The sequence below is a fragment of the Protobothrops mucrosquamatus genome, unplaced genomic scaffold (genome assembly GCF_001527695.2).
Source record: "Protobothrops mucrosquamatus isolate PMUCROS unplaced genomic scaffold, P.Mucros_1.0 scaffold1736, whole genome shotgun sequence".
Classification (NCBI taxonomy): Eukaryota; Metazoa; Chordata; class Lepidosauria; order Squamata; family Viperidae; genus Protobothrops; species Protobothrops mucrosquamatus.
Window position 1 is genome coordinate 119,832 of NW_015387882.1, and position 11,511 is coordinate 131,342.

The 11,511-nt window shown below is 39.3% G+C and overlaps 1 protein-coding gene across 1 annotated transcript in view; it reads left to right on the forward strand.

Annotated features, from left to right (window-relative positions):
- Positions 1 to 8,881: 8,881 nt before the first annotated feature.
- The window catches only part of LOC114923055 (WW domain-binding protein 2-like), an 18,187-nt gene continuing 15,557 nt past the window's right edge, over positions 8,882 to 11,511 (forward strand). The window contains exons 1-2 of the mRNA XM_029285463.1: positions 8,882 to 8,934; positions 10,258 to 10,366. Of these exons, the coding sequence (XP_029141296.1) occupies positions 8,882 to 8,934; positions 10,258 to 10,366 (162 nt within the window). The remainder of the gene's footprint in view (positions 8,935 to 10,257; positions 10,367 to 11,511) is intronic.

Sequence of the window (11,511 nt, forward strand, 5' to 3'; positions counted from 1 at the left end):
ACGGAAAAGGCGGAACCGACTTGGCCCCAGGGTTTTTCAAAGCTCCACTTAATAACAAGGTCCATTGTTTCACTCTCCTTTTGTTCTCAAGCTCATCTCTATAATTATCTTAGCGCAAGATTTTTATTTTTATTTTAAAAAGAAAAGATTAAGAATGTTCCAAGAACAGAGGAAGGATTGTGATTGTTGTAAGCTTATGAGCAACGATTCAGGTGAGTGGGCACATTGAGAACAAACTGTTTGGCTTAAGGACGACGACGTCGCACCTTTTCTGTCTCCGCGGACACCCTCGACAAAAGCGTTCGTTTGCATTGTGAGAAATCTTTTGACTGAGCTAAAACCAATGGGGGATTTTATAAAAGGGATGAAACTAGACTTAGGTTTGGATTTCTTCATGATTTAAAAAGCTTCTCTCTCCCACTAGTGTATTCTTTTAAAAAAGACGAGCAGATGTTTCCTTTTAGACTTGCCGCCTTTATTTGTGGCGCTGCTAAATCCTGTGCATCTTTATTCAGAAATCACCCCCATTCTATTCTATTCAGCTCTTTCTCCTATTACAGGGGTAGGCAACCTTGGCTCTTTTATGACTCGTGGACTTCAACTCCCAGAATTCCTGAGCCAGCTCAGCTTGGAAGCCTCTCCCTTTCCCCTCAGCATGGCTGGCTCAGGAATTCTGGGAGTTGAAGTCCACGAGTCATAAAAGAGCCAAGGTTGCCTACCCCTGTCCTATAAGAATGCATAGAATTTCAGCTTTAAACCGACCGTATTACTTGAAAACAATATTTGACAGCTTAAAAAAAGGTTCTTTCAGTTCTTTTTGACCTTTTTTATGATTAGTATTATTTTTGTGATACCAATAATTGTATAACCTGCAGTCGGAAAGTGTGCCGCTATGGAAATCTTCTTTCATGCGTGAAAAGGGGGACTGTCTGTGCGCAGCATCGGAAAGAAAAATAAAGGAAGTATTTTTTTTTCTTCCCCTTGACAGTTACTGGCTTATCTCAACGGCAAACCTCTGTAAATGTGCATTGTCACGGCGTGTAATAATCAGTTACATTTATGGTTAAAACTTTGATTCAGTTTGTGCAGAGGGTATGCAGGAACTGGTGCATATTGGGAAAAATATTTCACACACTTCCCCCGCCCCGGTGTTTGGGAGACCTCAGTTGTCATCTTAAAATATTTAAAGGACTTAAAATCAGTGTTGTTGTTTTTTTTTAGTCTGGTGTTCCCATTAATTTGGATTAGAGGATACCCTCAATCTTTGGGGCACCAGGGACTGGTTGCGTGGAGAGAGGTTTTCCCATGGACTGGAAGGGGCGTGATTTCGCCTGTTGCCTGCATCCCGCGGATGGGGCTTCACATGTTTTCTCGGACCAGTTTTGCATGCTGCAGTGCTGATCCACAGACCAGGGATTGGAGACCCCTGCCCTGTGGCATTTAAAAAAAAATAAAAGTATATCTATTCTAGGAAAGCTGCTTTCTTTTAAAGTTATTTTTACAAAGCCCTTTTGAAAAAAGAAACATAAACCAAGAAAGATAAGGAACATATAAAAAGAAATAGAGTAGTAAAAGACATATAATGAAATATAAATAAGTAAACATGGGATCTAAAATGTCTGGGAGATTATGTTTTTTCCCCTAGTATGCCATTATTTGGAAAACAATTGAAACCCCATTGTTAAAAGAAAAATTAAAAATCACCGTTAAACTTTAAATTGAGGATAATCGGTTAATACAGTAAAAATTGCTAACTGAATTATTAAAGGACAGGGGGCTGTTTAAATGTTACGTTTCTTGACAAAAAGTTATTCTTTATTCTAGAATTTAGTATTGTGCTTATGGAGCACTGCTCATGATTAGGTGTTTTTTTTTTCAGTTCATCCACCCTATGGATTTTGAATTAAGTTTAATAGTTTATCTTTTAAATGAAACCTGGAATTTAAAACTGCTGTGAAAAAGAAGCACGGAGGACAGAAATTCTGTCTGACAAAAGTAATGTCATCGCAATGCAAGCCCCACTCCTTTTGTGCATAAGTTGTGAAGTTGCACACCTATCCCAAAGGAGCTGGCAATGCTCCTTTCCTAGATTTGACAAAAGCAAGTAGAGCTGCAGACTTCCATGTTCCTGTACGTTCATTCTACCTCCGTAGTCAGGTTGTTCTAAAACTTCTCAGAATTTCCCATTTTTTTATTTAAATATCATATGTATTAATGAGGGCCATTCACCTATATAACAGTTTGAATTAGTTCTATCAAAAAGCATCTGCTTCCCAGTAGACTGCAGAATTCCAGAATTTCACAGCACGGGTTGCTTGACGTCCTTTGGATATGTCAGGAATTTCTGCATGGAATGAAAAATTGACAAAAGAAATCCCTTCAACATCATCTGCTTTTGAACACCATCAGAGCTATTTAGATCTTTCCCAATGTTGCACCACAGCCTATATTGGTTTTTTTTTTCTTTTGGAGATGGAGATTTTAAAAAAAACTGTCAACAACAGGTTCCAGCTTCTGTTTTTAAATCTCAGTTAGCGGTCTTTTTAATCATGAAGAAATCTAAAGCGAAATCAACAACCTTCTACAGTAATGTTTCCCAACCTTGGCAATTTCCAGGTATGTAGACTTCCAGTTCAGTCCCATAATTCCACAGTGAGCATCACCCTTGACAGAATTCTGGGGGGTGAAAGTCCACGCACAAATGAAGCTGCCAACGGGAAGCACTGCTCTAAAAGATTGCTCAATCGGGTTTTTCAAGCCAAAGTTCTCTCTTCATTCCCCAGAACCAGATGAATTTGATTTTTTTTTTTTTTTTTGAGAAAAAAAAAATAGAACTTTGTCAGAATTTGTATCGTTTCTCGTTAAAACAAGTGCTTGGTTCTGCAGATGGGAGCTTTTTTGCTTGTGCCCTTAGGCACCCCATAGAATTGTCATTGATTCAAGGAGAACAAATCCAGTCGTGTCAAGCAGTGTTTGCTGGATTGTTTAGTGTTTGTTATCTAATGCACAATATTTTGAGCCGATTGTCTGTTTGCAGTGCACAGGTGCCAGTTTGTGTTCTCCTAAAAGCCATAACTGTGAAGATGCCAATTGTTGAGACGAGATGAGGAAATATTCCCGGTGTCGAGGTAGCTCCAGGCCAAAGCCAAAAACATCAGCAACTTTCCCCTAAACACCAGTTTGGGATCTTTCGTTTGGAACAACATCCTTATGCCATCTTGCGTTTTGTTTTAGAGCTAAACTTTATTTGTGGTTTAGCCTACAGCTAGGAGTGTTTTCAGTCAGACAGTCTGAAATGACTTTGAGAGAAAGTAAGTATTTTTACCTTGACCATTCCATTTCCCCATCCTTTGAGGGAGAACAATCTTTTGATATGCTAAGCGTCTTCCACTAAATGCCTTTTTTCTCCCACAGACACCAGTTTGAAATAAGATATTTAATACTCTACCCTGGCTTCAGTAGGAACAGCTATGAGATACGAGCTCTATCTTGCCGTCAATTAGAATATTTCGATTGATGCAGCATGTACGATGTTTTAATCCAAAGAAGAACAGATCTATGCTTAAATATGGATGTTGAGCCAATCTGACTCTCCATCCCCAACTCCCATTGGATTTAAGGGACAGTTTTGCCTTTTTCAGCAGGATGTGCTGATCTGCATACCTCTTTTCTTTTAATTCTACCCCAGAGCAAATTGAGAACAAGGAAAAGTCCCAAGAAAAACCAGGAAAGGCTGATATAAAGCTGTTTCATTAGCTTTCCCCGGTTTGGTACTTTTAGCGATGTCAGGCTTCTACTTTTTTGATCTCCTTGGCCCCCTAGCAGTTACAGAAACATGCTAGGCTGGAGAGTTGACTTGCACCATTACATAATATTTGTTATACATGGTGCATCTCACTACTTTCAAAATTGGTTCTACCTGAATACCCGTAAATGTAAATGAATCCTCTTTTCCAAGCAACTCCCTTCCTATCCTCCTGACTGTCAGATCAGTTGTTGACACTGAACAAGCTTCTTCATCTTTTGCCATTTTAAAATGTTAATACTGTACAGGCAGCATGTATTGGAGTAGAATGGAAGCATGAGATCCATAGAGCTTATAAAAACGTGTCACCAGCCTGGCTTTTAAAAAGCCTCTCCTGGTAATGCGGGTGTGTGTGTGTGTGTGTGTCTCTCACTGTGTAATCCAGTTGGAACCTACCAGGGATCTGACTGATCCACACAGTCAGAGAAGTTAATTTCTTATAGCTTGTAAGCAATAGTTCGTCCTTTCCTGCTCATCGGCTACATCTCTCTTGCTTAGAATGTGCCACAATTGTCAAGATTTTTTTTGTCCTCTTACTGACCAGGCTGCCATTGCAGAGAGCATGTACATAAAGCTTTTAAAAAATTAAATAGTATTGTGTGGTGCCATGCTACACAAATGCCTTCATGCCCAGTGTGCTATCCAAGCCATGTGGGAGCATGTACAACAACAACAAAAAATGCAAACTCAGCCTGGAATAAAATCCAGACAGCAAAGTGGTGATAACCAGTGTAAAACTTCCTTCTGGGGGGGGGAAGAGGAAAAAAAACATTAAGGGATCATGAACATTTATAACGGAATCTTATTTATTTTTAGGCTAAGAGTGTGTGTTGTTTTCTGTGCATTTCGAAGCAGAACTTTATTATAAAACATATCTGGGTAATGGTTTGCTTTTAATAGGACATCCTGAGATGTGCAATCTTTACCAAGTGTATGTGAATCTGGTATTTGTGAACAGTTTCTTTATATTTATATTTATATATATATATATATATACAGACATATATATTATTGCTTGGATAATTTCTGTACACTTGATATATTTTTTTTGTAATATGAACATTTGGCTCCTTATCTTTGATTACAAATTGCACTGCTAGCCTCGTCTTTCTCTGCACACAAACACTTGGAATTTGTTTAGTAGCACTAAGCATGCCTTCCGAGCAGATATCAAATTTACTGCAGCTACGTGATTCTTCATTTGCTTAGTTTTGCCTGCCTTTTTTTTTCCATTTATGAGATTGGTCCACTCATGGGAGTTTCAGGATCACCCCACCTGCAGTTACAGCATCTGGAAGATCAAATTTTGAAGAGTGGGCTAGAGTGAAAACTACTGTTGCCTAGGTCTGCTTGCTTCTTTCTAAAACTGTGAAGGAAGAGAGTAGCAAAGATTATTGCAGGCTAAGCTTATTTGCCAGCTGTTCTTGTGTGTCCAGAATATACCGTACGTGCCTGCAATGTAATCTCAAACATAGCTGCTCAGAAGTCAGATAGGTATGACTAAATTGTAAGTTTGAGATAAGACTATGGCACCCTTCTCCATCATCAAATTAATTTAATATAGAAGCATAGCTAGATTTGCTGTTTGCAGGTATACAAAGGAAGAATAACTTTGTCAGGGTGTTCTGTCTGTTTATGCCAGTCCTAGATGAAGTTGTGAAATGGATCACAGAGAAACAACGGTTACCAATTTTTCTGCAATTCATTTCTGGTTATAGTTTCCTTGTTGACTGCAGAAAAAAACATAAGAGAACAAATAAGCAAAATGAGGCCAGTTTCTGCTGTAAGGATATATATTTCTTCAATCTCCTCCAAGATAGAGGTTTTGTTTTGTTATTGTTATGCCTAATCGTGTACTGTATATATGATGCCATGTGATATTTCAGTGATGGCATTCCATCACTGTTTTCAGAAACTAGAAATTATGGACATATTGGATAAATCTGTGCAATTGTGCATGGAGAGAAAGTTGATATTTATGTCATGGTTATGATTTCCAGGTTGGAGGTTTTTTTTTTTTTATACAGGCAAAAAATTCTGCTTAACAAATTGGGTGGGCATTTCAAGCTCTTTTCTAGCCGAATAAAAATGTTTCTTATTAGCCTTTTTAAAAAATACTTCAGATTGTTGATTCAGCAGCAGCAGTTAAGAAGAAAATGGGTCGACAGTCTTGGGTCCTTTGACTAAGAAAATAAGTTCAGTTATTTTATTGGGACTGACTTCTGAGTAAACTTACTTTGAATTGCACTGCAGGCATATATATATATTGCACACACAAATATGACTTACATAGTCATAGCTATAGCTCCAGAACTAATTAGTTAATCTCTTTATATTTAATGGGTTACTCTCCAAAACCTGTTCTTCCTCTAAGTTTTCAAACTGGTCATCAAGGATTTCTGTAATACTTCTGGACAAAATCAGTAGTAGTTGATGTGCACAGTCTGTACACGGCCTAGACCTACTAACCACGATAAAGCCAAAGTACTTTTTAAGTCTCCAGGTAATCCATGGGATTCTAAAGTGTTTTATTTTGGCTGGATGATACCTCATTGATCAAGTCAGTGGAACTATTCCTAGCACACTGCATTGGAATTCAATTGCTATCAAATGATAATAGCTGTAAAGTTCTGTTAGAACTGGAATACGGAAATGAAGTTGCACCTGTTTTCTGGATGAGCAAACGACGTAGTTAGACAAAGCTAATATACAGTTGTATTGAATTTTGATAAATTAGACCGCTTGTCCTTTTTTATAACAAATCACAACCATTGGCAGCTCTTTACCTCCTTGCCCCTTCCCAGGTGTTTTTTTTTTTTTTTTTACAGTGAATTATAGTCTACGTTAGCAGGACATGCAAAGTATGGTTTCTGCATAATTGTAAAAAATGGGAGGAAAATACCTTGTAAAAACGGGAGTGATTTGTTTCATGAATTATGTTCATAATCTGCAAACAAAGTGTGTAGTGTGTTGACGAACCTAAAAGGTCTTTCAGATATATGCACATCTAATTGGAGCTTGGAGAGCCATTTAGCTCGGTGTACAGCCGAGATCAGAATGTGTCTGAACTAATACGCGGTCCTAGCCTAAAACAACAACAACTGGCAAGTGCCATCACAACAGAAGGTTTCTTTGTGCCTTCGTTGTTTTTGTAACGCGAACCGAGAAACCAGCATTTTGTATTTATTTATTTTTTCCCCCAATTCTTCACGACGATGCAGATTCAGAAATCCAGAGCCTTAAAAGAAGTGGTAATTGCAAAAATTGTCCAGGAAGAACCAAAGCATTTTTCCGCTTCTCTCGCCAAGGCCCACACACCCCCTATTATTATTTTTTTTAATCTACCAGGAAAATAAAATAGAAGTTTTTTTCTGCACTGTCCTCCGGGGGAGGGGGGGAATTTTATTTTATATTGAAGATGTAGATATATTTCCGAGGTCGCTTCTGTCTTCGTGTCGAATAATAGGAATACCCTCTCTTTTTTTTATTGTGAAACTGAATTGAGACATGAGCACAGATCTCTGTGGTCAGGGAGATTTATTTTTACTTTTTATTCCACTGTACTGCTTGCGGTAGTCATCGTGCTTCGCATGGCAAGTGTTCCCTCTTCTTCTTTTCATACTCCCAATTATGTCTAAGCATCTCACTTTATGAAAATAAGAAGATGAATACACCGGCCTGTAAAAGGTTGCCTCGTTAACGGCTAGATATTTTTTTTTTTTAAGGAAAAGGGAAAAAAAAAAAAAACCAACCTCACGCTGGCGAGCTGAGCATCCAGTGGTTTTATTGCCTTTGTAAAAGAGACCATGATGCCTTCGTATTTGCTGTTTGCACCCCTACAATCAATTCCATATGTTGACTTTTGCCATGTTTTGCACATTGTACTGTATATATGTAATGCATATTGTATTTTTATATGTGTAGTACATTTATCATATATTTTGTACATAGTGGCAAGATTGTAGCTAAGGGGGAAAAAAAGGATATATCAGCAATTTTGCAATTGGTGTGTCAAATAAACAAGTTAATAGACGTGCTGGTGATTTGTTACGTTTGTTTAACAACTCTTGTCTCTTAAAATGGGCATTCTAATGCCATGGAAAAATGGATGGGCCTTACATCATCCAGGTTCAAAGAAAAGTAGATGCTAAGTATTGTAGGATAATATTATAAGTCATGTTTAATTTCTCTAAAGTAAGGTGAATGACGGGTGGGGATGAGCGGCGGAACAGACAGAACAAAGTTCCTGAATCTCCATATATATATACAATGCTGGATCCAGATTTAGTCATACATTTAGCACGCGCGTTGAAATTAACCGGAATTCAATTAGCCGTTAACTGAATTAAGTCCTGCTGATTTCATTGAAACGGTTCTAAACCTTAACAGTTGCATTGATATAATTTTCATTTTGTCTTTTGGTGAAAGGTTGAAGACCTAATGTACTGTGATGTAATGTGCTGTTAGGTTATTATGACGAAAGGAATGAATGAATAAAGGAAGGGAAGGAAGGAAGGAAGGAAGGAAGGAAGGAAGGAAGGAAGGAAGGAAGGAAGGACCGTGGAAGGAAGGAAGGAAGGAAGGAAGGAAGGAAGGAAGGAAGGAAGGAAGGAACCGTGCAAGGAAGGAAGGAAGGAAGGACCGTGGAAGGAAGGAAGGAAGAAAGGAAGGAAGAAAGAAAGAAAGGAAGGAAGGAAGGACCGTGCAAGGAAGGAAGGAAGGACCGACCGTGCATACAACTCCTGTAAGCAAATGATGGAACAAAGAAGATGGTCACCTGTTTAAAACATGAATTTCCTAATAGAACTACGAAAACTTTGTATTGACAGAAAATCGGAATGGGAACATAGTACGAATCTAGCCCCATGGAAGCAGCTCCTGAGGGGGAAAAAAAAGGATGGAGAAAGAAAGGGATATATAACAGCCCCAATTTCAACTGAAAGTCAGGGCTGTTACCTCACCTGCTGACATCACAGAGATACTTACATAATCCAGATATTTCTCTTTGTTTCCAGTGCTCCTCATCTGAAGGGAGAGTGTGAGTATCGGAGAAAGAAAAGGGGCTCCTCTCTCAATATGGAGGTGACTCGATATCAATTCTCTAGGTCAGCCAACAATTCTGAGGAAAGGTAAATTAAATTAAATTAAATATATCCAAAATAACAGGGGTAAAGACTGTGTAGTTACTGGGGACAGGGAAAACGTCTTGATTTAGTTCAAAGGTGGAAATATCTAGAATTGCTCAGGATTTGATTTTCAATATTTAATGTGAAGATTAGGCCAGTGATGGCCAACCTTTTAGAGACCGAGTGCCCAAACTGCAACCCAAAACCCACTTATGTATCGCCAGGTGCCGGGTGGGTGCGGCCCACTCAGCGGGCGCAGCTACAGTGGGCTTGGCAGACTGGGTGGGCGTGGCCACTGGATGGGCGTGGCTGCAGTAGTCATGGCAGATTGGGTGGGCATGGCCGGGGTGGGCGTGGCCACCTTGATGTTGCTTATGGGGAGGGACACCTGTGGGAGCCGGGCAGGGTTGGGGGAGATCCAGGGGGTCTCTGGCGGGTGGGATGGTGGGCTCCCCAATGGTGGCTACAAGCTGGCTGGCCTTAGGCTAGTGATGGCGAACTTTTAGAGACCATGTGTGCTGGGGCGATGGCGTGTGCCCACAGAGAGGGCTCCATGTGCCGCCTCTGGGCACGCATGCCATAGGTTCGCCACCTCTGGATTAGGCTGTATTAAAATAGGTTGAAGACTAAAAGCTAGAAACCATAAGACTAGACGGGAGAGATATTCAGTATTATTAAAGGGGAAACAAATCGCAATTGTTTATGCATTAGAAAAAACGAATATTTTGTGGAGCACAACAAAGGAGCGAGATACCGTTTTTAATATATATTCCAACACTGTTTAAAAAAAATACTTAGAAAATATTTAGAAGGTCAAGTAGGTATAAACATCAAGGGTGGTGATAATGGGCAATTTACATTATGCACATTACGCTGTTCTAAGAAACAGTAAGCAAGATTTATAAATTTTATTCCAGTTAGTTGTATGAATCAAGTAAATGTTAGGAGCTACGCATAAATCAGAAGAAAATATTTAAACTGGTTATTATGCTAGAAGAAAAAGCACAGACAGTGGGGCATGATAAATACTCGAGCTGCATTTTGAATAGCAGATACAAGAATAGCATAAAAAAAATGGAACCAGACTGAACAGAGGAGAGTAGCTTTTAAAATAAATAAGTGTGCATGTTTGCTGTTGGACTTAAGATTGGAACTGAGTTGTATGCCTGGTGGAGTTCCTGGGTGCTCTTTGAGTTTGGTTGTTTCATTGCAGATGTTGCGTTACCCAACTAGGTAGATCTAGCCTGACTTGTCCTTCCTATGAAGCCTCCCTCTCTTCCCCTTGAGGTGCATTATAATCTTCTGCTCCATCTGTTGTATTTTCAGGGTCCTGGCTCACTATAGTGAAGTGGTATTATTTCTGGAAGGAGAACCAGATATTCCAGAAGAACTCCGAGGAGCCAAGAAGGGGATGCTGTACCTCACTCAATACAAAGTAAGAGCTTTTGGCTTAGAGGCTAAAGCATATAAGGAACGGTTGCTGGAATTGGGTATGTCTAGTTTAATGAAGAGAAGGACCAGGGGGGACATGATAGCAGTGTTCCAATATCTCGGGGGCTGCCCCAAAGAAGAGGGAGTCAAGCTATTCTCCAAAGCCCCTGAAGGCAGGACAAGAAGCAACGGATGAAAACTAACCAAGGAGAGAAGCAACCCAGAACTAAGGAGAAACTTCCTGACAGTGAGAACAATTAACCAGCGGAACAACCTGCCTCCAGAAGCTGTGAATGCTCCAACACTGGAGGTTTTTAAGAAGAGACTGGACAGCCATTTGTCTGAAATGGTCTAGGGTTTCCTGCCTGAGCAGGGGGTTGGACTAGAAGACCTCCAAGGTCCCTTCCAACTTTATTATTATTATTAAGATGGCTGAAGAAGGCAGCAGTTTCTCTTTGATAAGAAACATGATAGTCCATCTTTCATTTCTGGTGGGTGAATTTGACCAGGACCATTATTAGTCTTGAGAGAGCGTTTGAATAAGTCTCCTTATAGGTTAGTGATTTCCTCCATCAACTATCTGAAATGGTATAAGGTTTCCTGCCTGAGCAGGGGGTTGGATTAGAAGACCTCCAAACTTTATTATTATTATTATTATTATTATTGTTGTTGTTGTTGTTAACTTGTAAGCAGTCCACCTTGTATTGAAAAGGACATTAGACGTATTTTACACATCTCAACTTACAACCACCGTTGAGCCCATTGTAGTTGTTAAATGAATTAGGCGGTCATTAAGCAAATCTGGCTAAATCTTTGCTTGTCAGAAGCCTGCTGGGAAAGTCAAAGTCTACCTGTACTTTCCTTAAGATAAGCTTTGGAGTGGGTACATTTTTTTTATTGAAAAGTTTTATAAAAGTTACAATATAAACCCCAAAACCAACCCACCCTAACCCCCCCTCTCCCTCCCCCACTTCCCAGAGCTGAATACAGGGTTACAAATATAATAATCATAATCTAACTAACATTAACCAACTATATAAATAACCAAGTCCATAATGCACTTTAACTCCCCTTTAACATAAACATAATAATAATAATTAAAACATAAACAAATTAGTATCCTAATTATTAAACAATAAAATATCCATA